At 41.8% G+C, this 26,341-nt stretch overlaps 1 protein-coding gene across 6 annotated transcripts in view; it reads right to left on the reverse strand.

Annotated features, from left to right (window-relative positions):
• LOC117600475 (uncharacterized) overlaps positions 1 to 26,341 on the reverse strand; it is a 259,355-nt gene that overhangs the window by 113,671 nt on the left and 119,343 nt on the right. For all 6 annotated transcript variants that reach the window (XM_034315971.2, XM_034315970.2, XM_034315969.2 and 3 more), the window contains exon 3: positions 874 to 964. In XM_034315971.2, the coding sequence (XP_034171862.2) occupies positions 874 to 964 (91 nt within the window). The remainder of the gene's footprint in view (positions 1 to 873; positions 965 to 26,341) is intronic.

The following is a 26,341-nucleotide window of genomic DNA, read 5'->3' on the forward strand; positions in this document are numbered from 1 at the left end:
TGGACGACAAGGTAAGGGAAGCCTCGATTAAAGTAACCACTGTAATCAGGGGGGGATAGTTTTCGTCATGGGGGCGATCTACGGTTACACGAGTAGAAGTATCGTAGCTTGTATGAACGTCTCGCATATTTCGTATTCCACGCATATAACCGCGATGCCCACTTCGAGCAAGGATATTATTCCTGCTGGATGCAATCATATTAGTTTCCGAAGTTATTAGAATATTTATGCGAGGTTGGCGCGGGGTTATGCATGATGCTGGCCGCCTCCTCCTCTCCTTTCTCGTCCCCATGAATTGTCGAGACCACCGTTCAGTCCAGGAAAATCCTGGCCTCACATTCCATGGGAATTGAGAATACACTTAGATAGAGTTTACTACTTTTTAAAAGAAAATGATCCAAGATTTGCTTGACTATATATTAAAAATTAAACGTTTGAAATTCATTAATTTGATGAATTTGATTGTTCTAATATTAATCATGACAGTTAAGCATTGTCCAATATCGCCATGAAATTATATTTAAAATATTCTTGATGAACGAAGCTTAAATCGAATATTTATTCTAACAGGGATTAAATTACTTCGAGTTTCAAAATGTCACTTATGTTTTAGCAGGACTTCGACGCACAGTTTAGACGAGTATCTCACAGTTAGGATACTAAACGACGCCGTTTCGTGTATGCGTGCCGAAAGTTTCCAGCGAATCGAGAGAAACGAGAAAACAGCAAGGAAACGAGCCCACGGTAGGGGACGGATCCTTTCAAGCGCGGCCAGAAATTCAGATGCGGTTCGCGGTCGACGATGCCGAAGAAATTCAAGAGGGAAACGCGTCGCTCCGGAAGCGACGGAAAAATCAACGAGCAAAGACTTACCTTGCTGGCGCGCAGTTGGACTGACTGCTCGTGCGAGACCCTGGTGAAAATCGTCTGACAAGCCACTTTGCCGTGTTTTGCTCAGATACAGCTGAAAACAGAAAAAGAAACAAACGTTATTTCTAACAATCTGTTATGTTCATATTGAAATAAAATTTTGTTGCAATTCAGAAATTTATATCTTTGAAAATATCCTGTAAAATTTTGTACAATTACACTTAATATCTTTACCTAAGTATATCATTTTTTATTCTTCTGGTATTTACAAAGATACAAAAAATGCTTTACAGTCATTTTAGTAACTATTCCCTTTTGTAAGCTTGCCACTCGACTTTCGTCTTTCAATAAAAAAAGCCTTGAGCTTTTTCGTCCGATTGGCGAGTTTCGGTATCCCGATCACGCGCTAAGGGTGAACCATCCCCTTTAATATTAGGACCAACTCGGACCGACTCGGCTTGGTATAAAATAAAGGGCTGACATGCGAGCACAGGGTAGAGGATCGAACAAGGGAAAGAGCGACGAGGAGGTAGACGCGAGGTTAAGAAGAACCGAGACAGAAAGCGCAAGAAAGACAGCCAAGGGAAGGGTGGCTTCACCACCGTCGTGAGGGATGACTGAGCGAGTCGGTTAAACGGGCGTCTTCTTTCATAAATTTCGAGGGGCCGCTGGATAAAGGTTTAGAATAAATCGTTCGGCCTGTTATCCACTCCGACGTCGGCAGATAACGCCGACCGATCTACCCTGAATGGCTCAACAGTTTCTTCTTACGCCATTCTTCGTGGTTGCATCGCGTCATGAGCTGCAGACATTCGTGGTTGCGTAGATAATTTTCATTTACAAAGAAAATTAAGTAACGAAATATATTTTTGAGCATTATAAATTGTTTAAAACTACAACAATTTAAAGTACCTATTATCCCTCCTCAATTTTAAGAAATTGTGATATTATAACTTAATAAAAATATTATAAAGTATCAATTTGTTCAATTTCCTTTAATCATTCTTCAAAATCTACCTACGCGTCGTGTACTTTTAATTCCCAAACGCTACCCTCTACGACTTCTTCTGATTATCCTTTCAATTAAAATAAAACAATTCTACGAGCAACATTTATGAAAAACGATTACCACGCGTCAAGTCGACGCTGTTCTATTTCGCATGCCATCACTTATGTACGAGCTCTCTATCCAAAATGGTGAGCTCAATATGAAAGTGAAAGAAGCGGGCCTGGAACGCTCATAAATACGTCCTCGAAGATCGCACAAATCGCTCGTTCGAGGCCAATCCCCTTCGACATTCCCTGCGAGAGATACGAGAGGGAAGACTTCTTCGTCTCTCAGCTAGACACCGACTTCGATACCGTAAGTATATACTTTATAGCGGCGTGTATATGCACGCGCACACTCGTCGATATAACGTCCAGGCATATAGCACTCGCGATATAGAAAGAAGGAAGAGAAAAGGGGGGGATGGAAAGGCCGAAGGGAAGACAGCGAAGGAGGGCAGAGAGGCCAAACCAGCCAGAAAGCCAGTCCAATTTCTCAAACCTGTCCAATCCGTGTCGTATGCAAAATCAATCACGCTGCCGGCGAGGACCCCACGATTTTCAAATCCAACCGAAGCCACGCCGGTAATCCAACTCCTGGGGCGAAACTTCTCACCCATCCGCGATACCCTGGCTACCGGAGCATCTTCGTTCCACCTTTTTCCCTTTACCACTTCTCCGTTCCTCTATTCGGCAATCTTACACGCTGTGACGTGCTCGTTCGATGCATTGTCGAAGTTAGATTCGCGTCCAAGTCAACTTCCCAATCGAATCGAAACGAGATATCGGCATCCGTCGAATGCTTGCTCTCTATTTCGATCGTGTTTGATTAGAACAGAATTTGAGAAAACGAAGGAGATTCTAAGGAAATATTGACCTTTGAAGAAAATACTTCAGCTTGTAAGCATAAATTGTGAAATTGGAAATTCTGAATAAAAATATTTTCTTGATTTATAAAAGATTGAAGTGTAATTATTCTCCTTGAACCTTGCAAAAATAACATCAAAAGACCATATTTTAATTCCCAAACGATCATCCTCTATCCTGTCTCTCAAAACTTCTAACAAACATGTCGTATCGTTGCTTGACTATATCTCATTAACGAGACGAAAGCGCAATCTCGAGACGAGGCAAAGCTGTGGCCAGACGAGATGCAAATTCGAGCGTAGATCGGTGCGTGAACGAAAAGGTGAGAAAAGTTGCCTGCCATCGGGCAGAGGCCATTAGAAAGTTTCTTCACAGGCGGTTGTTCATTCGAAGCCTACCCATTGATATGCATCACCTTCGATCGCAGCTGCAATCATTAGGGTGTCTCTCAGGGTAAACCGTGAGGGTGCTAAGGCCGTGTGCCGCTTGCTTCAAAAAGGTAATTTGTCCTTTGGGGGTAGCGACTTCAAAGTGTTCAGAGGACATTCGTGCCCGCGAGCCGGCTTAACGTTCGTCCAGCAACGTTCGACTTGCGCACCCCTTTCTACTTGACGATGCATCAGACTTGCTGATTTTTCGACGGGCGAAACATCGCGTCGGGACGGACGTTGTCCAACGTCGGTTCCCGTCGAGGGCCCCCGGGTGTCGGAACTCGGACGGCGAAGACGAACCAGAGGGTGGGCGAGGCGGTGTGGCTACGAGGGGTGCGAAAAGTTTAGCATACGCATTTTGTACATTGAAATCCCGACACGCTCGTCCAACTTTAAATTGAAACCCGGCTCTGCCGCTCGTCTCCGCCCTGCCGTCGATAGCCCGTCGTCGTAGCCGTTCGCGTACTCTTCGTCGTCACGTTTAGGATGGTGTTGCCTAGACCGACGTGGAGGAAACGAGATTTCGAAAACTACTGATCTCCATTTCCTACTGCATGCAGCGATCACGGTAGAATCAACAATTTTTGTATTATTTGAAACTTTTGTAAATTCGTTTCTTGTTGCAATAGCGATTCTAATATGATTGTAGGATCTTAGTGAGGTACATGATGTATCTTAGTGAAAACACAAGATTTTATCATTTTTGTAATTATTATAACTGACTGAAGAATAAAGATTTCTAATATTATAGCAGAAATAATGATACTTAGAACTGCATATAATAATATGAATTATTCAAAATTAATTTTTCTATCTAATGCCTGAATTTACTATTTCAAAGTTTTGTTTTAAATATTTCATTAAATAAAAAGTTCAATTTGCATATTCTGAAGCTTGCTTCTTTACCATATTTTCTGATTCAAGTACAAAGTATCGTACATAAGCCAAGACCAATTCAAAATAACACTTTTTCTCTTTTACTGTCTTTAACACTTTGCAATAATCCAATTTATAAGCAGCTTTCCACGCAGCTAAGGTCGATCTTTATGAGAGGTGACCATAATGAGACTGGGCATTTTTAATTAAATAATACTAATCACAGGGAACCCTCTTACGCAGGCAAATCTCATCTCGTCCCTTCCCCTCTCCTATCTCTTCTTCCTGCCCCGTTTCATCCATCTTTCTCTGTCTTTCGCCGCCGCGGATCGTCTCTCTTTTAGACTTCGAATTGTAATTAACATTTGGTTCTCCCATTAGTGTAATTAAAGTGCCATTCCATAATCTAGGAGGCCGAGAGAGAGAAGAGGGCCACCTTATCTTTCAGACTTCAGCCTCGACTGCCGGGGGTCGTTTTAACCCCGGCGGCCGTCTCCAGCCCCTTTTCAGAAGCACGATGTGCCTGTAGCTTCCTTCGGCGATAACTCCTTCCTGGAAAAGGAGACTCTCTTCGAAAGTGGGAGAAGAGGATCGAGAAATCGGGCCGGCCAGAGAAAAGAAAAATGGCGATTAAAACGTTTGAAAATCCGATCGGGCAAGGTTCTTTCAATTCTACACCTTTGGAGAAACAGAAGACGTTCTTAGAAGCAATCGGAAGCGTTCGATGGCCTTTGATAGAACGACAAGGATAAAATAACAAACTGGAAACTTCATTTGAGAAACCATGTACAGCAATTGAAGTTTGTGATTATTTTAAAATAAGGTATTCATTCCATTCTAAAAGCTGTTTAGTACCTTTTGGTATCGTTTTGTTAAGTGCAAACGAATTTACTTTGCAAAATTTAAAAATTTGCTAATGTAAGTAACAGAGAATTACTAGAGAATAAGGATTTTCAATAAAACTACAAACCCCTTTACTAAAATTTCTATCAATCAAAAGAGACGATAAATACTTAAAATCTGGAAATCTAAATAGAGCAATTTTAGTTTAAAAAGAAAGCGAAGTAATCCAACGACAAATATCGCGACGCTTTGAGGGTGTCGCAGATAAAGTCGCGTGCCCGGTGCCCGAGGGAAGGAAGAAGCCAGCGATAGAGGCGGGAAGCGGGGTGGGTAGTAAAATAAAGAAAAGCAAGGAGAGATAAGAAGCTGGGCCGCGTTGACATTTTCCGGTGGTTGACTTAATAATGCGCACGGTACACAGGCCACCGAGTCGAGGGGATGGATCCGCAAAGCGGCACCATAAAGAGGCGCGGATGTGTTTATTCGGGAATTTGCCTTTTTTCTTCCTTCCTCTTCCTCTTCCAAGCCGCGGCGAGATTTTATCTTATTTTCGGCGACGATCCCGAAGGATTTATGCCCTTTCGGTCGTGGCTGGTGGAAGAAAGACGGAAGAAGGGTGGCAGACAGCAACCAGGGAAGAGTTGAAGGAAAAAACGGAAGAATCACGATGCAATTATTTTCGTTCCAGCTCGTGAACGGATTTTAAGGCGATCCAATGGCAGCCGCTGGACCGAGAAGGAAAAACCGGCGGAGACGGGGGAAGGCTGAAGGCCAGAAAGAAGGATTAACCTCGTCAAGTGGGAGAGTCCGTGACAAAGACGTTAAAGTGGTCGAAGGGGATGAGATATATCGCCCGAAATCTGGGGTGAACGTTCACATCGTTCGAGCGCCGTGGGACGTCGAGACACTAATGGCATTTTTATTATTTCTCTACGGAGACCCTCGCCGATAATGGGCCGACTGTATGGTCCATTGGATGCGTGACAGCCCTGACAGCTTCTCACCTTTTCTTCGTCTCTTGGTCGCGTGCTAGAAACTTGCCCGGCTAGATCAATGCTTAAAGGGCTGTTTCCTTCAAATGAAACTTGACATCGAGAAAGGAGACGAAGTTACAGAAACTTAGAACAGGGAGGGTAAGAGAAATGATAACAAATGGTCTCTACGATAGACAACGGGTTAATATAGATAAATATTTAAATTATTAACAATTTCTGAAAATATTTCACAACAATATTATTCAGCCAAATCATAAAAATTATAAATGCTCGAATCGTTTCATATACATATGACAATCTAATATGCATGTTTTATTATTCTGAAATATTTATCATATGAACCGTAAAGCCACGGACCATGGATTTTCGGAATTCTGAAAGAACGTTACAGCACAGAGTTTAAAAGTAAATGCCATAAAGAAGATTGTCGACGGTTTTGAAAACGTCTAATGCCGTTGGATCACAAATCATAAATAGCCCGTTGCAACGTACGACCCATTGCCAACCCAGCTACCCATGGAGCCATTGGGCTTGCTGGGTTTTGATGAATGAGCCTCGTATAAAGCTAAAGTATGGTAAAAGCTGCCGCGGCTACTGCTGTAATATTCTACCCTGGGTGCTTTTAGAATCGCTAATGACTAATGGCACCAAAAGGAACCCCTCCGTCGATGGATGTTGCCTTCGAAAATCAGCGATCCGTGTGTTTGCGGATTTTCCAAAATTTCAACCTTCTTCAATGAATTTCGTTCAGCAACTTCAACTACGCCACATTAATTTTAAAATTCTCAAAGCTTGATTTCCCTCAATTTCTGATTAAACAAAAAAAAAGAACTACTTCTAGTTAGAGTATTATTCGAAACACTTATCTTTACTGCTTCAAAGGGTGATTTTTACCAATCAAAAAATTAAGAAACTAATCTCCAAATCCCACCAACATCTTTGTATTCAAACAATGAAAGATTTCTACGAGAAAAACGAAGATAGATGAGAGTTAATGAAAATGATATAAGAAAAGTGTGATTAACGTTGGTAACCTGGTCATCGTGAGCGCGTAGTGAACGGATGAAGCTTATCGAGGAGAAGGCGAACGAACGGGCTGGAATATCACGTGCAAAATACGCAAGAGGCTTAGTCGAGGCTTACGATTACTCGCGATTCGAATGGCAATGAGACTGACGAGAGAGGAAGAACGTAGAGAAAAGCGAAGTAGAAGCAGGTTTGAAGGGTGGAGGGTGGTCCAGAGCTACGGATTGCCGTAGAAAGGAAAGGGGGAGTCGAAACGTACTTTAATATACGGCAATCCCCTTGGCTGGGAACTCGCAAACTCGGACCGACTAGCTCTCTCATTGCTGCCTTTTCTCCCTCTCTCTGTTTCTCCCTTTTCCATCTCTCTCTCTTTCTCTCTGTCGTGTATTTCTCTGCTGGTCGTCGCATGGCTTCCGATGAAATTTCGCGTCTTCCATCGCGGGTCGCTTTTGATGCTTACCGCCGTTCTAATTGCAGAAACGCGCAGAAATCGGCTTCCATTTGTCCGCAAAAACTATCCCTGCCCTCGTTCCTGGCACCAAGTGAACAAGACCAGGCGAGAATACTACTGGCTCTGGGATTTCAGCTTTACTATGATTTCAAGACACGGATGAACGTAGTTTGGATCCATCCTGCTGGTTTTGTAATATTCCTTCTTTTCAGCGAATGTGATTAAATATATCTTTTCATATATACGGTTTATAGCAAAGCTACCACGCGATATAAAAATTTGATAATTTGAAGAATCTTCAAAAATTTACAGATTTTTAAGGATAGTCAACTCGGAAGAAAAATTAGAGAATTCTTAGGGGTAGTTTATCTGCAAAGCCATGTTTTTCACAACCAAATTTTAATCTAAATATACGATAGAAATAGAATTTGTGGAGCACGATATATAAAATGATAGAATGAAAGATTGAAATCGAGGCAAAGGGAGATTCTAATGAAACTTTGGGATACAAGTCCGAGAAATGCGTACGTTGTTATCGTCTGAAGAGAAGCTAAATACGAACTAAATCTGTTTACGTCGAATAATAGAAGTAAATGAACGGTAGCGTGCACAACGAGGCGAACCAATAATGATAAAACGTTGAAGACGAAGGGAAGAGATTGGCCTCTGTTCGATTTGTACGTTTCTTTCTTTCCTATATAGTAGCTGATTTCGTTCTCGGGTCCCATGAGAACGTAACACCAAGAGAAACCTGAACCGTGGGTGAACCGATCATTTATCCTTTTATCGGCTCCCCTACTTCGACAAAATGGCATGCTGTTGCAATTCTGAAACCTTCTTTTTCTTTGCAACCCTTTTCAAACAGTCTATAAATTATAGAGAATCTTGCAATTTTATAATAAATCTGTATCACATTGCGAATTGATAATAAAGTTTCAAATTTCACATATAATAGTTGAAATTTTGTAAGATTCTGTTCAATTTTCCTTTACAAGACGAAACTTGACCGAAACTTCCTTAACAAGATTTACCCATAATCACTAGCGAGAAACCGTTTGCGTGTAATTTGTTTATCCGGATCATGCTAGTTGTTCATAATTACTCGGCCTTGTTTAGCCGTCCGTTTTGGTAGCGTTCACGTGCGGCGCCAGAACCACGTCGATTATCACGTCTGACTCAAGCCAAGAACACGTTTAATAAGTACTTTCACATTGATTGCATGATTTAGAACATGCCAAGAATATTGCGCGAGTGGCAAATAACTGAAGAAATAAAACCTAAATAATTATACTTCAAAAGAGTTATTCTTTGAAACAATGTATACTAAACCAAATTAAGAAACACAAGCTAACTATCATTTTTTATGAAAAAAAGATATTTTCAAATATTTCTTTATCTAATACTCCGATGAGTTTTCGCTCGAAATATCTTTTTATTAAATTACCAGAATTAAATATCAAACCTTGTATTTTTCCCATTTCCACGTGAAATAAACGCATAAACATCCACGGTCTGGTCGTAACAAACTTTCTAAAACATCGATACTACTCGCAAACAAGGGTCTCGTTTAAAAAACAAAAAAGCATGACAGCAAGGTCGAGCATCGCGGGACATCAACAGCAGCCAACATGGCACCGTGTTCGTTCGAGTCCGCGACGGGGGCGTAAGCGGCGTAAAAGCGGCACCACCCCTTATCTACATATCAAAAAGGCAATCCGGAGAACTCGCTTATGTAAACGGCGTAGGAGGCTTCGTGTCCCAGCCGGGGATGAAAAGAATTCCGAAATCCCCGCGCTAATAAACCTGCTCTCTGGCACCAGCCAGCGACGTCGGGGGAGGCTCTGACGAGATATTCGTGGGGTTAAGCTCTTTAAGCCGCGGATTAAGCGAGGCGGCATGAGAATTTAAAGTTCTTCGCCGCGGAGGCCGCTGACGACCCCGCCAGGCCAGCCATCATTCGTAACACACTCGAGAGAAAATAAAAATTAAAAGTGCACTAACTTCCCGATACCAGTTTTCACATACGCGCATATAATATTAATTTTTCTGAATAATAATAAAATATTTGAACGTTGAAACTTACAATCCCTATTTTAAGAGGCTTTCGTTAATTTTTTTTAGAAAATCACATACGTGAAAGCATAAGTCGTAAAGCTTTTAAGACACTTTCATATTTCCCTTTCATTTTGATAAAATATAACAAAATCAATTGTGATTCGAACTTTCCGTAAACGTTCGAGCAAGCAGCTTGAGTACACGAGACTTATTAAACATGGCGCGGAGCGATTTAATAACTTCACAAAGCAATTCACGCATTCGTAATGGGAGGTTCGGTAATCACGGTCGGAAGAATTTAATCAGCTTGAGGGCCGTGGAGTATTTTCAAGCGGGAACACGTCCTTCGCAGCAGGTCTCTTTTTGGCTTCGCCTACGATCCACCTTCTCGAATGGTCCGCTCTTACCGCCAACTCTTACCAGCCCTCTCGCCTCTAATTCGAACATTCGTCAGGCCACACACACACGAGCCATTATAGACGAAAGTTTCGCAGGCATTAAATGCTAATGAGAGCGGCTGGATTTTCCGTCGGTCAGAGACCACCACTCGTACCGATTACGATTTCCAACAGATTCGACCACGCTACGCAAAGCTCTCCTCCTTTCGTTAAGATCCGATCTCAACTATTATTTCGTTTCCAACGTTGAAAGCCCTTGATTCGAAAAGCTTGGGTTTATTCGACATTACCGGAACCGGCAGATCCTTTTAATTCATTGTTAGTTAAATTCTGCTACAATCAGTTATATGATTACGTCTATGTCAAACATTTTAATTTGGAAATATTTGGAACTTTTAAGGTTTCATTTTTAATATAAAATAAAATTTCTTTAATTATTCTAGGTTCAAATAAATTTGTTTAGTAATGTCATAATAAAATTTTCATATTATATATATGCACCCATTAATTGATAGTTATTAAAAATCAAATATGTTGTATGAATTTGTCCTTACAAGAAATTCATCAAACTATTAACTTTACGCGACGAACAATTAATTAATCTCTGGCAAGGAAATTAGTAATTTAAAGGAAGGAATTAACTTCAGGAGCAGCATATAATTTAATTAATCTTCTCCCTTCGATTAAAGCGGAGCTCGTACGTGAGGCTTGAACCTGATACACGATTAATTGTAGGCGTTCTCGATAAGACGATGCGACCAGACAAAAGGGCGTATAGACGGCAAAGCAATATCTAACGGCGCGATGGAAACCGGCCAATTAAGTGGACCCTACAAAATTGGTTTTTAATTGAACGACACCAGCCGATACGGCATTAATTATCAGACCCGTTGGCTACCTGGCCGATGTAATTAACGTAATATAATATTTCTGTCGCGGCTGAGCATCGTTCGATACCATGCAATGCTTGGCAATTTAATAACGCCGAATCATCAATTTGTTGTTTGATAAATATTTTCTGTTAATAAAGTTGTATTAAACGATGCGTTACTTTGTTTCTAATTGCAGGTAACTGAGCAAAAATGTCAAAGTAATTACTGCAAGTATTTAAGAAAAAAAAATACTAATTTGCAAACTTTCCTGACAAACTATACACAGCTTGCTTTATTCTATTTCATATATTCCACACCATCAGTGTTACTTGTGACACATCTACCCTCATTCATAGTTGCTGCACAAAGTATCACACGAAATCGCAGGCAAATATATCTGCGTAATGCAGCCGTAATTTTACTTAGCTGAAGCCAACTCCGCAAACCTAGCGGTTCCGCCATCATCCCTAAAGCCTGCAACAACCCCGTTGGCCCCTCACGGACGCCTTTCACGACGCTGGCTAATGTCTTTTCTGTGTTGTGCTAGTCGTCGTCCCTCGACAACGGGACTAGACGGTCCTGTTGAGGTGTTATCCTATTTCGCGAGCCGTTCATCTCCTCAACGACGAGTTACGCGACCAAAACACACTGCAACTTTGCCGGTGACGCGACAAAACTGATGGACATTCGGACAGTCCGATGTTGCCTGGCATTTCATTAATCTTTTATCGATAATTTTATAAACAACATTGTTACACGATCCACAATCTCGACCCAATGGTTCTCATATTTCCAATTCTCCTAAATCGACGCACTTACATTCGCTGTTAGAGCTCGATACTAGCTAGTGTCCCTTTGGACTCAACGGAGGGCCCAAGCCGAAAACCCAAAGGCTTAACGAGTTGCGCGTACTTGGAGGAAAGCAAGTCAGCTCACGGCGTTACAGGGTGGTAATGGAGTTAATTGCCGGCAGCGGGCGAAACCGGGGGCTTACAACTTCAGATACCCCGCGCACCTGATACCAACAAATTGCTTGGTTCTTACGTTACAACGTGATCCAGTGTGGTCTTCCTCGTACCATCCAAAGTCGTAGCCCACCGTCTTTAATCCTACCCGTGTACAAGGAACACTGTGCTAAACTCTTGTTAATAGTTACCGGTTTAAAAATTTTTAAATGATCAAAGTCTAGAGGATTATCAAAGAATTCTAATAACTAAGCTAAGGAAGTGTTTAAGAAATTTACATATTTTCATGTTTCTCGAGCTAGAAGAAATGAAGTAATTTAGTGGAAGCAAGAAGCGTTGAATTATTTGTTCCATCGTGAGACAAAGTATGGCGTGCCGGTGAAGCAACGCCATGATACATTCGCGGTAATATTAGCGCCAAGGGATGAAACCAGGACACGAGCATCTCGCGACACTAACGTATGAGCCACGAGTACCCACCCCGTCCGTATAACTCCGTCGCGTCGGTTCGATTCATATATTCATAGGGAAATGGCAAGGCGAGAGCCGACGGAGTTGGCTACTTCGGGGACGTGTGTACCGCGATTGCTACCGGTCGCGACCTCATGCATACATCACGGACAGAAAGTGATGGAACGCACCCCCGGCACCCGATTCACCTACGCGGCCAAAACTGTCACCCTGACTGATTGCCAACTCCCACGACGTGCACCGACCACCATCATCGCGACGTCTCGAAACCATCTAACCCCCCTTCCCTTCACGGCGGTTTCAGAAACGACCAAGGTGCCCGGCAGGTGGTGAAATCACCCTTGAATACCGAGATTAATAACCGAGGAAATTGGGGACGGGTTTTGCGAAATTGAACGCTATTTGGTTGACGAGACGTACGGGAATTTATGGTGGAAATTTGGTAGAACTTGTTTGGTTGATTTCAAAATTGTAAAGCGTACATAAATATTGATAGAGAACTTAATATTTCAGATTTTTGTTGAATTTTTTAATGCTTGCAATGTTGATAAATTTTTCTCTCTCAAAATTTGAAATTTTGAAGATTATTTAGAGGTACGTCTGACTCGTTTTATTTCTGGCTACGTGACGCTTGAACATGCGACAATTTGTAAAACGCTATGTCGCCTTGCGAAGAGACACAACTCGTGTTACCAACGAATGTGACGCTCTTACGAGCGAAGACGTGAAAGCCGGTACGAAAGAGGAGACGCAAGCAAGACGAACGAGCGTTTACGAGCGAAGCACCATTAGACGGATGTTGTCAACGCGTAATTACCAATGGTGCAGTAACTCACTTCCTACGACTTCGCGGCTTTCAGCTCTAACGATGCATCCAACGCGAACAATAACAAATAACACCCCGGTGATATCAACGCCCACCTTCCCGTTTCACGCTGCATTATGAATTAGAGAACGCGATGAAATCTCCGCTGGAAATCATCAATCGAATACGTGCAACGAATCCTCTTACAATTAGTGTTCTGATATTTCTTGGCCATTTTACTGCGATTGCTTCGCGCTAAATACACCATCTAAATATAGTTTTTAGTTTAAAATTTATCCAATTTAATTAAGGGTAAAACGAGTGTATAAATACAATTTGATCTTATTTCAAAAAATTCTAAGTAGAAAAATAAGTAATTGGTCAGACATGGATACTTCCACTGTATTAATTAAATCCAATTCACCCCCAAATTATTCCTACCTCCAGTTCTCATCTACACACTTTCAGAATAAAACGAGGGTACGAATACAAGTTGATTTTATTTCAAAAAATATAAGTAGAAAAATAAGTAATTGGTCAGTCATGGAGCTTCCACTGTACTAATTAAAGCCAGCTAACCCCCGAATTTTTTCTATCCCTAGTTCCCATCTACACACTTAAGATCTCAATGCTGAGATATAGAAATCTGACAAAAAGAAGCCTTTATCATCGAGGAACCTGTTATCAAAGTTCGCAACGAATCAGGTCGTTCGTCAACGGTTCAAGTCCTGGTGGACTGCGTTCCTCGAGACCAGCAAGTGACCATCGCGAAAAGGGTGTTCGAGAGCACGCAATGGAGAAGAGGTCAGAGAACGAGACAAGGGGTAGATGGAGGAAAGCAGAGGTCGAAGGGACGGATCGAGGACTAAGCACGTTCTCACCCTTGGTGCTGCTTGTGAGGACCCTCGGAGGGCCTAACGAGCGGCTTTGTCATTTCTGCATCTTCCTTCTCCTTTCTGTGCACGCGCTCGTCTTCGTCGCGCCCTCTTAATGATGGTCCCTGGTATACGTAAACAGGTCCAAGCCCTTCGCGACGTCGGCATGCACGATGAACACTGCTACACGCTCGTCTTCTACCGTTAGCCACTCAAGACTACGCTCCCATTCACGCATGTTGGTTTATCCAAAACGGGGAACGCTTTGAATGCGCGTTACCGGTGATTCTATGGGGCACCGGAACTCTTGTGTTATCGTTAACGACGATTAAGGTGCGCGCCACGCACGGAGATTTCGATGGTAATCGGGACCTCGAGTGTGTACGATTTTGAATACGTTAAACCGAGAAATAGCAAACGAATGACTGGAATAATAGAAAAATTGTAATTTTATTATTTGTCGCATCTATCCTGAATTTGGTGAATAAAATAGAAAATTGAAAATAATTTTCAAAAGAGAAAATTCGAAGAAATGACAAACCCTTATCGTTGGTACTATACCTCACTAAGACAAAGGACAAAATAAAGTAATCTGTTTCAATTACTTTTCGAAGACTGTTCTCCAAAAATGAACCACATAAAAATATTCAATATTTATAATAAAATAATTGATTTCCAGTGATCATTGATACTCGCGCAAGCAAAAATCTGTAGCTTTTAAGAAGTTGGGTAGGGTAGCCATGATGCAGCCACAGGAAACGCTGATTAGTATCCGGTAGGAGGAAAGTTTTCGAAGCACCGTTGTACCAGTCCGCCTTGAGATTCTAATGGATTCTCATTTAAATAGAAATCTCATGCCGATACACAGGGGTCGGGCCGTTATATGCGGCCAGGATGGAAGGACAAACCAACGGTCCAAGTGTGTTTGCCATCCAAGTAATGGCCACGAAGGGTCCTCTCCTCTAACCGGCCTACCCTGGACAGCCTTGGTCAAGGATGGGCATGCAGAGAATGGGCGTGCAAACAAGCCACCCGTGACCCCATGTCTGAAGACTACCTCTTCCTATATATGTATATATGTACGCCTTTTTTTACTTTCATTTCATTGTTTCGAGATAACTTGGCATATGCCACGTGTCGTTGAAACTACGTATGTTCGAAAATGATAAAACTAGCTTAATAAATAAAAAAGAAATACTTCTTGCTCTTTCAATTTCTGTATTATATAAATTATATTAATTTTGTTAAATTTATGATCTATCTTCAATTATTTAAAAATACTTAATAATTTATTCAAATCGTCAGAATTAAAGCAAATGTTTCATAACCAGAGTACATCAACCGTCTAGCGATATTTCTGTACGCGTCCACGTGACAATGACGTTCGTTTTGTCCCGTATGCCCGCTATATACATACTATATATACATATAAAACGCGTTCCTCCTACCTTTTTCCCGGCTACAGAATTTTCACCCCATTTCGCAAGCATGTCACTTCCTGCCTAAGTTCGTATCGCTCTGCGAGGCAAAAAGGACCACGCGGGAACGTCGCGCGATCGTACGTGTATGCGTTCGTACGTTTTCACAATGGCAGACGACAACGTCCATGGTCAGTCGACTGGCGGTGCTTTGCATGCAAACAGAAAACGTTACATCTCCCCGATGAACGGTCAAGGGGACAGTAAATTTCGAGAACTACGTAGGGACCACCACTTATCGCTGATCTGGCGCTTTTTCGCATTCTTTACGGTCAACGTTGTTTTCTCTTCGCCTTCTCACGCTGAGAGACATTTCGCAAGTGAAATTCAAAGATTTATATAACGCGGTGGGATCAAAGAACCTTTGGAATTCGTTTGAAGATCTTAGAATTTAAAAATTGCAATGCCCAAACCTCGGACAACGGACCACGGAGAGAGCCCCGATTCTAAAATTTACTAAAAAATTTTGAAGTATACTTCGATCGGACTTCAAACACACATCGCTAAGAATTCTCAATCTATCCGAATAACGTTTCAATTAGACTGAATCGTGAAAGCGGTATCAAGTTCTGAAACCGTACGACCGGAGACGTTCGTCGAATGCCTCCGTTCACTACAGATTTGTTGCGTCCGCGACGGGAACGCGGAAAAAGAACGACAGCGAACGGAATCAAATCAAAGTTGGGCTTGCAACCGGAATCCTAGAAGGAACGCGAGACGGAAGAGACAGAGGCGACATGGGGGTACAGGGGAAAAGGGAAGGAATAAGAACGAGAAAAGATTGTAGAGAGGGTGGAGAGAGAAATGGTGAAACGGCTGGCTGGCTGGTTGGCTGTTCTCGCCGATCAAATTTCCAGAATGGCTCGAGCTCCATTAAACAGGTCCTACTTTTGCTCCTGCAGCCAAAGAGCACGGCTAACCCGTCGCAAAACGTTCAACGAATACCTCGATCGGTTGCAGGAAGATAGTTTCCCCTTCGTTTTTCCCCTGCCACCCCGGCAGAAAGTCGATTCACGATCCCAACAATCCCTCGGGTCTCACACGATTGAGCTCGATCCTGCGTCTGTTATTACCCGTCCGCTTCGATGACACTGACTTCACGAACGAGAAGTCCACGGATTACGCGTCATCGAACTGTTTGCTATTGCTTGTGAATATTTCTTTTCAAACAAATAATAATTTCATTCAAATTTGCTACAATTTTTACAAAAGAAATATTGTATATTGCCAATGTTGTCAATTTTTATTAGTAAAGAGTGTTTCGTGAAATCGTCTAAATTTCAACCCATCAGAACTGTTTAAAATATAACAACAGTAAAATTATTAAAGCAACTCGGGATTTTGAAGTAACTTCGAATTCTACATGAATTCAATAAACTTACAAACTTATATAAATTTGAGGATCTACTCGAAAACAAACGAAATCATGGATTCGTAACTGATTAAATTTGAATTGAAACTGATAATAAAATTCTGGTTGATCTGGTATTGAATTGGTGATACTTGAACTCTTATAAGAATTCATTAAAAAATTCTTGTAATTACCTAATTAAAAAAACTCGTATTAAGTATTTTAAAATATGAATAATAGAAATACCGAAATATAGTGAAAATAATATAATAAAATTTTATTAACAATCTTTCAATCACCAATTTATTAGTTTCAAACATAAATTGATATCATATTGTTCGCCACTTAACCCGCCTTTGTAACGAACAAGTATCCAACTAGAAGTCTTGTATCTATCGTTGCAACAGCTTCTGATAACCAACAAGTATTTTGTCTCAGCTAAAAGTTCCTTTACTCGTGTTACCTCTCATCATCTTTGCCGTCTACTCGTCAGAGTATCGTCAGTTACTCTTTGACTCGATATTTCCCTCCTCCAATATCCGCATTGTCTCGTCTTGTCTTCTCTATGTCTTCACGTATGCCCGAACCAACCCTTGGGTATTCAACACCGTCTCTTTCCCCCTCTCTCTCCACTCTTTCCACTGTGTTATTCGAGTTTACGTTCAAAAATCATCCTCTACCCTTTCCATATCTTCGCCATAGAATAAGGCTATCAAATACACGTTGTGTCTTCCAACTAAGATAGAAATGGCTAGATCCACTGAACAGCATAATACTTGATGCGTTTCATTATTGCACCACCTTTTTCTTTTCTTTAACCACAATAAGGATATTTGAAATTTTATGCAAGAATTCGATTCTTGTACCTTGGATTCTTGAAATTAATATCTTGCGAAGTTTTCGAATATTTAGACTTTAATTTCATTCGAAAACTAAAAGATGCACCGAGTTTTCTAAGGGAGCAAGTAAAGTATTTGGAAATATTGGAATACTCTGAGTAAGCTAACTATTGGTTCTATACATACAGCGGTGTAGAGGTCTTCAGGAAATCTTTTTAACACCCTGTATAACTTGTAATATTCTTCTTTTGAACTACACTAAATATTATTACTACAATAAAATAAATGAAAGATTTTTCAAGCATTAAAAAACTTGTTTCTTTGACAGCAAAATTGAAAATATCTCAAGTTTGTTAGGTTTCAATAGAACACTCTATGAGATTAAGTAGTATGATCACAGAATAAGTCAGACAGAATATTCTAATATTCCTAACAGAAACAATGTCGCAATAATAATAATGTTACAACTTATTGAGTAGCTTTTATGTTGTATTCAAATACCCCCTCTGAGACAGCCAATGGGGCCATATAAAGGAGAACAGCAAGGCATCGAAATTCCGTAACCTGTAAAGAGTTTATCGAAGAAGAAGGACTGTTAAGGGTAAAGGGTAGTTTTGCAGGAACGAAAGGGAGAGAGTTGGAGCAAGGGAGAAAGAAAGGTTGTAGCGGGACAATCTCATCTCGATCCTATCGTACATCGTGCCACCCGAGGCCCTACATCTCCTAGTTCGTCCTGCGTCCCTCTGAGGGACCCGTACACCCTTCAGGAGTCTTCTCTCCCCCATCCCCTTCCTTTACGTTCTGGTAGGTACACCGGGTCCTGCGACCCTCGACGTGGCAAATTGAGCACACTCGCCCCTTGCGAAAGACCGAGCAGCGTTACGAGCGATATATGTGGACCATTCGACAGACAAACGGCTCTCTTTCCCTCTTGGATCCTCCCGTATTGTACGTCTTTTCTCCTTCTTCGCGGACCCCTGTTCCTCTTGGATTGAGGCGCGATCGTAAGTCGACGCTGTTTCGATTGAATTACGACTTAAAAACCGTTCGAATAGGAAGATATAGGTCTCTGATAAAGAGATTAGGAATCAACGTGGAGATACGGTTTATGATTTATTAATTATTTAATAAATTTTTCTGCTAATTTGCAATACTGAAAATTCATTTTTGAAAGATTTCAATGGAACGTAGTGTGAAGTTAAGTGATATTCTCAGTAATAAGTCAGACAAATGGAACGTAGTGTGAAATTAAGTGATATTCTCAGTAATAAGTCAAACGAATGGAACGTTGTGTGAAGTTAAGTGATATTCTCAGTAATAAGTCAGACAAATGGAACGTAGTGTGAAATTAAGTGATATTCTCAGTAATAAGTCAAACATCATCTGTATAGTTTTACCTGATCTATTTTTCTCAGAAGTAATGTTACCCAAATGATATTTTTAATTTGTAATATTCTTTTAGTACAAAATAATAATAATTTGTTTAAGAAATATACGCCTGATACCTGACTAAATATTTTGCTAAACTTATATCCTTAAAGTCAAGTTTATTGAATATCCCCAACCGTCTGGAATACGTTTACAAAATTTGATCGAGAAAAATATGCTGACTTGGAGTTTACCGTGAACGAGGTATCCAAGGAAAAGAGAAGGGACAAGCGAGCCGAAAATATCCTGGAAGCTTTTCATAAATACTGAACGATACCCAGGGCGAAACCTGGCGCGGCGTTGAATCGGGCTCATCTCGCGCCAGCGCGAAAGCGGTGGTTTTCACTCGGGTCTAATAAAGGGTTAATTAATACGCTTTAAACCGTCGCTCTCGAAAGGGGTGCCCGGGGTGGAGGCACGACCTACAAAGTGCTCGAGAGGATCAGAGGGAGAGGGAGAGCGAGCAGAGGAGAAAGAGAAGCGTTGGCTGTCGCTTTCACACCACACGCTTTCGAATCGAATCACTGGGTGTTATTGCGTGAATCCCCCTTTTCTGACACTTCATTCTGAAAATACTAACAAATACCCCGTGCTTGGTTTCGGTGAAACCACCGCAGGAAGGTGCGTTCCTCGATACAACTACTGAACATTATTTTTCTTTGAATTGAGTAATGAAATTTTATTCTTGAACGAAATAATCAAAATAGAAGAACTATGTATTTTAAAATTGATTTGAAATATATTTTTTCAGCTCAGCATCCTGAGTACAAAAAATAATTTAATCCACCCAAAAAGATTAATAACAGTATCCTTAATATATTTGATAGAAGAATCAGGACACATTCTTATCATAATTTTAAAACCATGGAAAATTTGGTATTTCCTGCTATACCCGCATAATATAAATGACAAAAATGCTAGAGATTCTTCAGAGTCCAGTATAGAAGAAGAAGATACGCGTTCAGGAGTAAAATTCAAGCAAGTAGCTTGAAGAGGCAGCATAATTATCCTCTCAGTGACACGATAACGTAGAGGGGGTGTAAAATCAGTGCCGTTACCGGTAAATCCGTACACCGGCAATGGTAGAGGCTCGTTGGAGCACCAAGAGAAGCAGCGACGCCTCTTCCACGGTAAACCCAATTTATTTCGTTCCGGGCAAGGGAGGTGAGAGCGAAACGAGAAAGCCCTTTTCGGGGTGGGCGCCAAACGGTGATGCCACCGGCGACTTGTGAACCACTTGTCGCTGTTACGGCCCCATAAATTCACCGCGCCGCCGACACAACGAAGAAGCGCTCTCAGACTGGTACTCAGAGAGTCCCTTAGACGTGTGTTTGGATGCCTGCTTACTTACGTTTACCCCACGCCTGGATTCACCGCCACCAGCACCCTAATCGAAATCAACGTTTCCGCTCGTTACACTATTCTATTGTCGTGTCCTAACGGGATTTGGTAACTCTCGAAATACGAGGGAAAAACAGGAGTAGATGTTGGAACATAAATGTATACACCAATGTGGAAGGAAAGAATATTCAGGTGATCTCGGAGGAGACAAATATGCGCTATTTATTTATTTGAGCGAGGAAAATTGCTTAGAAAACAAATAAGAAGATATTTGTTAATATGTTAATAACATACCAGTATGATAATAAGATTACTTCAAAATTAACCCGTTCGTTACCAGGATCTGAGAAGAAAATCTTACACCACAGCCCAGGGTGATTTTTATTAGAATATGTTCTTAATTGGCATGGGTCTTTTTATTTTTCTATATGTAACTATCTCAAGACCAAGACAAATAAATCTGAATCAATCCACCTGAATTGTAAATTTATTTTACCCTCAATCCTATCCGTTAACTTGAAGAATCTAATCTGTCTACCAGCAACCATCACAACACATCAACTTTTCCATTTGCTTTTAAGCAGTATCGATCGCCAGTGTCTGTCTTCCAGAAATGCTTTTGGCTTTGCGAGCAGTCTATACGGGCTACCTAAGAGCTAACGGGTTGAACGACTGGAGAACAGCCTACGACGAACAGGGTCAGAGGCTAAGGGTGACAAAGACACGCGAAAGAGGGGGATGGAAATGACTATGGCGCGGTAGAGAGGGCTCGAGAGAGAAACGGTAGGCTTCCTGCATCCGACGTCTCGTCGAGAAACGTAACATAACGAGATGAAGTCAGTGGTGTATGACGTCACGGTGGTGGGCGTCCTCGTCGTTGCGCTAGCTCGCTTCCTGGCGACTGTTTCCGTGGAACAGCGGAGACCGTCAACAAAGGACGGCCAACCACCCAACGAGGAAGGGAAGACCCTTTTCGCAGTATCTCTCTGCAACCGTATCGCATCCTGGGTGCTCCTCGACCACTGGTCTCTGCTCTCTGTTACCCGTTTCTGAATGGAGATTGAAACGCCACTGTGCTAGATGAGTTTATCGTGGTAAATAGGTGAATCTTTGCAACTAGTTTCAGAAGAAATTGGAGACTAGTATAAACTGTTCTGATCTGAAATATGCAGGAGATCTCATCCTGCCCCTTATTTACCAATCATCACATTATAAAAATCATTTCACAAACATCTAATTAAATTCTTCATAATTCTCAGACTTAAAAAAACACACACAGGCAGTTCTTTAATAATAAAAATCCTTTTCTAACGATTACCCCAAGAATCCCTTTTCGATCAACTCACAAAATAGCAACTTTCGTGTCACGATCGGATTAAATAATCTCCTACTAGCCTGTAACGGTCCAATAAAGTTGTTTTGGTCTGTTTTCTGAGTCGGTTCAGAGACCACTAGCCGGCGCTATCTCTCTGCCTTTCACAAAGCGCGTCAGCCTCAGGAGGACGAGGTCGGAGAACGCAGGCACGAAGAAAAAGGAGCACGAACGTAGGACAGGGTCGGGTAGTGGAGACACGGGGTGTGCTAGCCATATATACGACGGCCCCCATTGAACGTCGTACTTTGAAAACTTTGGACGTTAAGAGAAAGGGTAGCTCTGGCTGTTCAGGACGTATTGTAAAGGCTCCGTCCGGACGACCGAGATGGCTGGTATAGGGTGGCGCTACCGAGACCTCCTAGACACCGTTTCGATTTAAGGAGTGGCAAATCTAAGGAAAAAATGTTCTACGATTTTGGATTCTATCGGGGTAACAAGAGAGAAGAGCGAGAACAATGAAACCCTTTCGTTTTGATTAGATAGAAGTAAGCAGAGATTCAAGAAAACGTCGTGAGATGAAGAATAAAGTCTTATTAACATATGAATGTTTCTAAAAATTAATATGATTACGTAAACCACAAAAATCTCGGTAATTTAGTTTTGAGTGAAAAAAAAATTCTTTGAAGAAATGAATAAATTTATTTCAATTTAATGCGAATGGCTCTCTGAGAAACATTCCTGTCTCCCTTTTCAACTGCTTGTTTCAAGAAAGAAGTCAAAGAAAAAAGAGAGCATCGGCTAAAACAATCGATAGTAGCTCCAGAAGGAGCGAGGATACGGACAAAGATCTCGAGACTGGGAAGAACCCTTTGAAGAAATCCTTCACGTTCTTGCTCGATTTCCCGTTGCGTCAAAAAGTTGCCTGCATTCTTTTCAAAGGAATCTTCCGCTTTGGTTAACGATTATTCGGTGGCAGAAGAACAGCGGCAACAATTCAAGAAATATTTCTTGGGCACGTTGCAAGAGAAGCTACTACAAGAATTATAATAAAAATAAAAACCTAACAGAAAAAGAAATGATCAAAATTGAACGAACCTTTGACCATTATTTTATCCAAAACTAAAACAGCGCGCAGTTAAACGTTTCCGTAAATTTCCAAAGTTTTCGGCCGTAAGAGTGCTCTTTCGATCCGAAAACTTTGACAATGTCTCGACTCGTAGAACTGGCGGGCGCGATTATTAGGACAATGGTCCATCAAGGTTATCAGAAGGAAGTCATTTTCCGTGGCTCGGAACATCGTACTGGTAACAACGCTTCGTCCATTTCGTCAGCGTAAAGACAGCTTTTAGCCGTCGCGCCATTCACCGACGTACACCGGGCCTGGTTGCTGATGGTAGGGAATGGTTGAAACGCAAGGACTCGCGCTAATGAAGGACGAGCAAGAGAGCGGCTGGGTTGGTACAACGAGGCGAGCAAAGGCCAACAGGTCGCCATTAGAGCATACTGTTTCGAACTACTAATAGCCAATTCATGCGACCGCCCAGTCGGCCCCGGGTCCGACAGTTTCCCTTGTAGCTACCGCGACCAAGATCGTCGCCCCACATAAATAGACGCGCGGCTATTCGGAACACCCTTCGTCTTTCAATCCCGCCGATTTACGTGCTATCTAACGCCTAACTAACTGAAATATATGGTTCGATGCTGTTTGAATTGGGTAACTCTGATCGTTTCGCAAGGAACAACTATACTCGTTCCTAAAATTTTCTATCTAAAAATAGTATCAATTATAATTCTGTTTACCACTGTGTGGAGATGTCGAATTCGAAACGATTGAAGATCGAACAGCTACCTAGAATTCCTATCGAATTTCTGACTTGACCAGATTCGAACGGCTCGTCGATAGAAAGCGCTGCGACGCTCAATTATCGGCAAACTTTCTTGCATCTTATTCCAAGACAGCGAAAAGCTTCGACAGGAGTTCTATACATTGGCTGGGCGGGTAGCTAGCAACGGATATACGAGCTATTCCCAGAGGTCCACACCCTCCTTGGTACAATACTTGGTCTTCGTCTTGCGCGCTCTGCCCGCGTAATTACGAGGGGAAAATTAAGCACCGACACAGCCGCCGGTTGGTCGACCTGTCGGTCCTTTCGCTCGGTTAACGAGAAAGCGAGACAAGCATTGGAACACAGGCCAAAGGAAAGGACAAGGATATCGCGAAGAAGGGAAAGGAATCGCGTTGCTGGCTGCTTACACGAGAAAGACGACGAGGAGACAGGACCAACCAACCGGCAAAGTCTTCTTAGATCTCGGCAATGGATCCAGCCACAAAGCGGCCATTAAAAGATCATATCATCCGGCGTTACGGCTTTTGAAATCCTTCCTCGAGATATTTCGGTGGACACCGAAAGGGCTGTTCGCCTACTTATTCCTGATTAAAGAAGTTATTGTTATCCTTTTCGTATGACGTGACGGTCTCTTTTGAGGTTACGAAAGAGAGCGGGATCGTTGAATGCGTCCCTTGATTACCCAGGGACTAACGAGTGTTTTTCAATTAACACATTGTACTATAATTCTAATTATTCAGAATACTAGTATTCATTTTTCAATTTAAACTTTTGATTAGATGGCATTTATGATGTTAATGTATTGGCTACCGGTGGGATTACCAGTGAACAGTGTTTCAAATTTTTATAATGCAATTATTAATAAAAAAAGAGAAAATGTATGGTATTAAACTCAAAACTTAAATTTGAAAATTATAATTTACACCTCCAAACTTGTTCACGCAAAGTTCTAAACATTCCATAGCTCGAGGCACTTTTAACCATACCGAGGGTTGTTTTTCCTCAAAGTCAACGTCAAAAATTTCTACCACATTTTTCTCTGTTCTTTTATGAATGATTTCAAGCATGTTGCCTGCTCACGATCGCTAAATCGACCAACTTACGCGTCGCGTCGGAACTTCTGCAGCGTATGGTTATGTCTCAGCTTATGGAGAAAGACACTTCGCGATGGTAACCTCTTCTCTCTCGATGCAAGTACCTTTTTCGGTGAGCCTCTCCACTTTCTTAATCCGTTTCACCGCGCGGAAGATTATTTTACGAGCCTGCGGTGCCGTGGCATCAGCTGCGCCTTCGCCACGACCCCAACTCTCGCTGGGAAAGTACAAAGAAAGAGAAAAAGAGAAGAGAGAAGTGGATGTCGGTGAGGAACCACGCTCTAATGCGAGTTAATAATACTCCCCTATTTTTTAAGAGTCGCTATTTTATTTATAAGACACAGTCCCGTACGCGTAGAGCAATATTTACCAGACAAACGACTATTATCTCACACCCTACCGTGTTCCGTTCACCAGGGGAGAGAATCCATTTCCGAGAAAGATGCTACCACGATAAAAATTCAATGCCCACGTCCGCTAGGCAAAAGTACACCGCGTGATTAACGCGAAACTCTCCGGTTGGATTAACGCTTGAAATATGCACAAATGCGAATGGATGAAACTCGCATGCAATTGCAGATGAAGTATATACAATTTTCATACACGTGTATGAATAAAATAATGAAAGTATTGAGGTGATAATTGTTAACACTACAACTGATGCATACTTATTTTTAGGTTGTAAATAATGTAGAAAATTAAATAGATAAACGATGAAACATACTTCAATGTATACATCCATTCTTTATCTGGACAATAGCCAACATACACTTCAACAAAAATAACTCGACAAAATTTATAAATTAAAATGAGAATTTTCACTGGTTTGGTATTTCTAGTATTAAGAAATACAAGTATATCTATACTTTGGAATAATTTTCCAAAAATTAAACCTCCAATTAAAAATCCCGAAATAGTTAAACTACTATCAAAAGAAAGAATCATTCCGTTCGCCAAAACGATGAAACAGAATGTTCTTGTCTAAATGATCACCACCTACATGCCTTCCTTAGAAGTTCGCCTCGCGGTGGCCGTAATAGGTACGAGGTAACGTTCCAGAAGGTCCGTTTAGAGTCTGACAAAGGGTACACGAGGAAACCATGGCGTAGCGCGTAGCCGGACAAAAGCGGTCGCTGTGGTAATTATCGTCTACAAGGGCGAAAGGCGAGGACAAGGACAAGGCGCGTCCACGTGAACGAGGCGGTTCGTCAACGAGGTCTAGAACGACGACGAGGTTGCCGACGATGGCCGGTAGGGAAGCTGACTGGGCTTCACCGAGTTTCTAGCCAACCAAGCAACCATCCAGAGTGCTGGACAAAGTTTCCGCTGGTCGCCGGGGCTTCCAGGCTTCTGGAAACTTTCGGCCCAACCCCCTGGCGGACAGTCGCCGAGGATTGGGCGTCTTTGTCCTGCCACCTGGCAGGATCTGACCACCGGCTGCAAACACGGCTGCTGCAGTAATTGCAATAAACGTCTATTCGTCGGCGACGAATTTGTTCGTCCACCGAGAGCCCCGGCGATGCGGAAGAAAATCGATTCTCCTTCCCTTGGCGAGAAGCAGTTCCTGCAAGAGCGTGCTTCGGAATCGTTACAATGCCGACAATGAACCATGAATTTGTAACGCGACCACAGAAGTAAAACAGAATCAACGAGGAAGAAGTCTCTTCAACTTCTTTTTATCGAATCACGGGGGTTGAAGATTGAAAAAGAATCAATCGCAATTATTTTCCCGATAAAAATAGTAATTTCTATTAAAAAAGCTATAGAAAATATTAAAAGATAACGGTGAAATTTTCTTAAG

Source organism: Osmia lignaria, chromosome 15 (assembly GCF_051020975.1).
Source record: "Osmia lignaria lignaria isolate PbOS001 chromosome 15, iyOsmLign1, whole genome shotgun sequence".
In the NCBI taxonomy this organism is placed as follows: domain Eukaryota; kingdom Metazoa; phylum Arthropoda; class Insecta; order Hymenoptera; family Megachilidae; genus Osmia; species Osmia lignaria.